The following is a 5,892-nucleotide window of genomic DNA, read 5'->3' as shown; positions in this document are numbered from 1 at the left end:
AAGGAAAAACATGTTCAGTAGAAAGAAATTTGAAGAAATTTTCAAAACTCCAGAATTTTTGAAAGGCTGGAGGTGGAGGCTTTGGATTGAGTCCTAGTGATGACTCACAGAACAGCAGAAGTGAGTGTTATGGGAAGCTTTTGCGGAAGTCAACAGATAAGATCCGGTAACTATACCGTCAGCAGTAACTTCCTCATGTCTACAAACTGCTTCTCAGGAAAACGGGGAGTGAATTTGTGAACATTGCTTCAGAAGGCATCCCAAGCTAATGGGCTGTTGCTGGAGAACCACAGAAGTCTCACCTTTACATTCGAAGGCCTCTTGGTTGCTTCATCTAATAAAGAAGAAACCTAATTTGTACCTAGAATCCTAACTGAAAGGGACTATGGGAGATGTAGGTTTTAGATCCCCAGTTTCTGTTGCACAAGAGGGGGACCTTAGAATGAAGGATGGATGTATTATTAAACCATAAGACCAACTATAAACCCATTCCCATTCCCATTGAATAATGTTCCATGTACTGATATAAAATGATTAATTTTTTCATTGTTTTAAAAAATTAATTTATTTTATGTATATGAGTACACTGTCGCTGTCTTCAAACACACCAGAAGAAGGCATCAGATTCCATTACTGATGGTTGTGAGCCACCATGTGGTTGCTGGGAATTGAATTCAGGCCCTCTCGAAGAGCAGTCAATGTTCTCAATCACTGAGCCATTTCCCCAGCCCCATAAGATGATTAATTTGACATTCCTTGTTGAATAATTTGTTTCCATTTGTTACTATTAGGGATTTTGTAACAAATTTCTTCTTGTCTTTCTGTTTGAATCTATGTGCTAGGATAGTCAGTCACTGGGTTATGGACAAATTATTTTAAATTTTAGATTTGCACTGAGAAGATGCTGTCTCAATTCTAACTTTAGTTATCCAGATGTGAGGATGCATTTCTATACATTCTTACAGAGACTTTACATGACTAAAACTTTTGCTTTTGTTGTTTTAGACTGGGTCTCATGTAGCCTTGGCTAGTCTCAATCTCATCATGTAGTCAAGGGTGACTTTGAACTCATGATGATTTTGCTTTTATCTCCCAAGTGCCAGGCTCTCCAAAATCTTATTTTTCTTGAAAATATTTGTTTATTTTCATTTTTTATGTGTCTCCATGTATGCTAGTATATCATGAGCACGCAGTGCCTGCAGAGGCCAGAAGATGATGTTGACTAACCTTGGAACTTGAGTTGCAGATGTTTGTGAACCACCATGCAAATATTGGCAACAGAACCCAGAGCCTGTGCAAGAATAGTCAGTGCTCTTAATCACTAAACCAACTCCCCAGCTTTTTTTTTTAATCTTTAAGTAATAAATATTTTTAGCTTTAGTAGTGACATATCATTTTTATTTATTTTTTGTTTCTGTAAATACTTGTTATAAACAGTAAATTTCATTTTTATGTTGTTTGACTACCTCTGCTTTTCTCTGTGAACAGTTATACATACAGAACCATATATCTATTTCTGTGCATAATGTACATAGACTTAAAATTGCACATTTAATATATTTTATTCAGTTTTAGGAGTCACCCATATATTTTGGATGTTAAGCATATACCCGAAACACGTAACTTATTTCTAACCTCCACTGAACACTAAGTGTTAAAATCAACATCTGAACAACAGAGATAGAGGACATAGTTCTTGCTCTCAAGTTCAAACAGTTTATATTTAAGTGATAAGACAACCCAGAGGACAATTAAAAATAGAAATTGATATAGTAGCAGATAATTAAATGCAAAAATAGCATTGATAAGTTTATATGATTATTGAAAAGATAAGGCTTTGCAAGTGAGTCTTGGAGAAAGGAATGTAACTAGGTTGGGCTACAAGGCATGAAGGCTCACGGAATAAGATATGTGAAAATTTGAGGAGCATTACGAATCCTAAATAAAATTAAGATACTAGGTAAACCCTCACCTTTCAAGACAGATTAAGAAATGGGCAAAGTAAAATCAACCTGTCACTGTTCAGACAAAACAAGCTGGGAGATTGGTGGTACACATTTTTAATCACATCACTAGAGAAGCAGAAGCAGGCACAGCACTAGTTGGAGGCTACAGAACCAGTTACAGGACAGCCAAGGATACACAGAGAAACCCTACTCCGAAAAACTAAAAACAAACAAACAAAACAAAAAACCAAACCAAAACAAAAACCAATTATCCTGGGCACTGTGACAAGCACTTGTTAGTTGATATAATAGTTTCCCAAGCATGGTCCTGTTGGCCCACACATCTTTACCTATGGGAATGCTCAAGGTCAAAAGATTTATGTCAAACAGCTAGTTGCCACTCAGACTGTCATTGGAGTAAAATCATGTCTTCTCCATTATATCATGCTATTCTATGGATAAAGAGAGATTGTGCTGTAGATGATGTAGAAGAATATATCTTGAGACACAATCTCTCACTGAACCTGGAGGTTGCCATTTCAGCTAGCTTCGCAGGCCAGAGACTCCACAGACCCACTTATTCCCACCCTACTAATGTTGAGGTCACAAGCATGCTGCTGTGTCTGAATTTTATGTGTGTTCTGGAGGCCCCACCTCAGATTCTAATGCTTGTATGACAAGCACATTGTCACTTAGGTTATTGTCTCAGCCATTAATTTTTTTTTAAAAAATGAAAGTGTCACATATAAGTGATAGTACAACAAACCACAGCAGTTACATCATTATTCTGGTCTTTGCTCAAAGCTTGATCTTCTAGGTTCATCTGACTACTCTATAGCTAGCCACCCTACCCACCTCATTTTCCATTTTTTACTCAACTATCTGGCTTTATTTCCTTTCTAGCACTGTTAAATCTGTTATTCATGTATACATTCATTACTCTATATTTGTTGGTCCTTCCCGTTAGTGTATAAGGGTATATCACTATTTCTGGAAAAAATATGAAACCCCAGGAAGTATGTAACATACTAACTTTATGAGAACATAGAGAAATGTGTTCTTCAAGACATCAAAAATAGTCACAAGCACCAAGGTAGTTGTATTACAAATACATAAATGGCTCCCTGAGCTCTGTTTTTATAAGAACTTAGTGTGTCACTCAAAAACCTAATATGCCTTTGTTTGGTAAAAGATCTCTTAGCTGCTTAGTTAGTTCATTCCATTTTATATACAAAGAACCATCAAAGCAAAGTATTTTGTTTTTCTAAACCCTACTTTTCACCTGTAATTTCACCCCTATAACAGCGTTCGCTGATTCCCATGGGACTCTAAGTTAAGCACATTTCAAATGACTTAGGCTCTCATAAGTTTGTTTATCCTAAAAGACACAACTTAGCAGTTAAGTAACTTGTCAGATGCGTGTTAGTTTCTCCAGGGAGAGTCTCTGTGCTGAGAGGATGGGTAGCTCCTGAGTCAGAGCACTGATTCACTTTAGTGTGGCAGTAGTTGTGGGTGGGTCTTTCTGATGACCAAGTTATACCCATTGTTTGTATTCTAGATTTTCAATTCAAAGACAAACTTTGTTATTTCCTCTAAGCTACAGATCCTCAGTTGTTACCACACCTGTTAAACAAGTTTTTTTTTTTTAAATGTCTTTCTGCTGTTGTACCAGCCCTTAAAATCGCAAATATCCTTGTAGCTAGCACATTTACCCGAGAACCACTATCAACACGTAAGGAGTTCAGAAGTTCCCTCTGCATTAATATCAGCCACCAGTGTATCAGCACGTTATGTACAGGTAAGTGCCTGTCTAACCTTCTGACAAAATAGAATTTCACTGTCTCCTCCATTTGAGTCTCATTTTAAGGACTGTGGCAAAAATAACTGTGTCTAGGTGGTAAATGTAGTGATTTCACAGCCCTTTGGAACTTCAGCATGGAGACACATTGTCGCAAAGACACATTTGTGTTTGCAATATCAGGTGTTAAGCCCCAGTTTGAGGGGTGCTTCAAAAAAGGGGCGTGTAACTTAATACCGAGTGGATGAAAAATGTGACAACCGTGTAACTGTTGTCTATTAGAGAGAGGCAATAGCAGAGACATTTTATTTCCTTGTGAGTTAAATACGAAATGGTGCTTAGGAAGGATAATGATAGTGGTCTCTGTATTTGTTTAAAAGTTCAGGCTTTCTACCATGAACTGAAAATATTATCTTAGATTGCACAGTATTACTACTCCATAGGTGTTATCTATAAAGATGTAAATGTGTATCTTACATAAATATTGTTATAAATATATATTATTATATCTATATATTTAGGTTAACGAGAGCCCACAAGACACATCTATATTGATAATATCCAGCATTACTCTAAATGTATTACTGGAATGAATATACTCATTTGTGATAGAACATACTAACAGCATCTTTCTTGACTTAAAGATTTATTGTGTGATTTTGTTGTGTATTAAAGATGTTATTTTATTTATGGCCTTAATTTTTCTTATTTTCAACATCTCCGATGCAAACTAAAAGATCCATTAGGCAGGCAAATTTAAGTTTAAAAAGTCCTGTATTACTGGAATTTTGTTTGTTTGATATCTGTAAATGGTTATTACCTATGTTCTGGTGCATGATCGATTATATCTGTGGAGCATTTCGCATTGTTATCTTTCTCCATTATTAGTTTACACTTGTGTGAGGTCTTAGGTTGAGAGAAAGGTAAAAGGATTGAGCTACAGTTTCAAATAATTTGAGTTGCCTAGTCAGGGCTCAAGCCCTGATTCTGGAATCAGCTTCTCAGAGTAAGACGCTGAGCCCATTCTGTTCCTCAGCTAGGAAGGATTAGGACATGTGGTTGATTGCACTGGCGGTTTTCAGGAGGCTTTGATGAACTTTTGGATGCATGTAGGTGCTTGAATGATGACTGGTGGAGTGAAAATAACATCAGATGGATTGCAAAACCAAATGTTATCATTTTCAATGCTTCCTTAGCACTCGGGACAGGCTGTAGACTAGAAAGAAAATCCGGTTTGCAGTCTTGTGAACATCATCTTGAAGCATCTTTTATGAGATTTTCCTAAAGAATATATGGGGGGGGGGATATCAGGAACTGGCTAACAGGGGAACGATTTTTCTCCTGTGCTTGAGAAGTTTCCTTGTGATCATTAGCATTTATTTAATCATCTATGCTAGATTATAGTTTGGAATGTTTTTAGGTTCTTGCAAAAGAAAACTAAAACTCAGGAAAAAAATCTGGACTGTGACATGAAATTATCTAGATGGAAGGTGGGTGGGAAGTGAAATGTAAAACCCTGTGTTCTGTAGTAACGTCAAAGATCAATAAGCAGCCAGCTGTTTCAATTCCTTTTCTTCAAACGAAAGCCTAAATGAACACTAACAATTTTTGTTTGGCAAAAGTTTAATAAGAGTAAATACTTTGTGTTTTTATTAGACTATACAAAGTGAGATAGAAATTTGAAATGTCTCTATATTGTACAAAAACTTTTCTGAACGAAAAGTCTCTAAACAAAATTAGTTGAAAGCAGAGATATAAACATGAATCCCCAATTAAAAGAGAAGTAGAAAGATGATAATTTATAGAAGTTCATGGAAGACAGACCAACAGAGGGTGTGGATTGAGACTAGGAACCCTTCAGTGAGAGACACTTTGCTGGAGCTGAGTGCTTTTGAGCTGAGGTAAGTGGTCACTCAGTAGACAAGATTGCTGGTCTCCCAACAACTGGAGCAAGGTGGCATGGGTGTGGGTTATGGGGTGTGGGGTGTGGGGTGTGGGGATGTGCGTAAATCCCTCTTCTCAGAGATTTGTGGGGGAGGATCTTTGTATGAGGGGGGTATTGGGAGGAAGGGGTCTGATATTGGGATGTAAAGTGAATAAATAAATAAATTTAAAAAAATAAAGAGAGACAGCCGGGCGTGGTGGCGC

At 37.0% G+C, this 5,892-nt stretch overlaps 1 protein-coding gene across 1 annotated transcript in view; it reads left to right on the top strand.

The window, feature by feature from the left end:
• Positions 1-3,650: 3,650 nt before the first annotated feature.
• LOC110295268 (transmembrane protease serine 11B-like protein) overlaps positions 3,651-5,892 on the top strand; it is an 18,882-nt gene continuing 16,640 nt past the window's right edge. The window contains exon 1 of the mRNA XM_021163754.1: positions 3,651-3,744. Within this exon, the coding sequence (XP_021019413.1) occupies positions 3,737-3,744 (8 nt within the window). The 5' untranslated portion in view covers positions 3,651-3,736. The remainder of the gene's footprint in view (positions 3,745-5,892) is intronic.

The sequence above is a fragment of the Mus caroli genome, chromosome 5 (genome assembly GCF_900094665.2).
Source record: "Mus caroli chromosome 5, CAROLI_EIJ_v1.1, whole genome shotgun sequence".
Lineage (NCBI taxonomy): Eukaryota > Metazoa > Chordata > Mammalia > Rodentia > Muridae > Mus > Mus caroli.
This window is presented reverse-complemented; position numbering and strand designations above follow the sequence as displayed.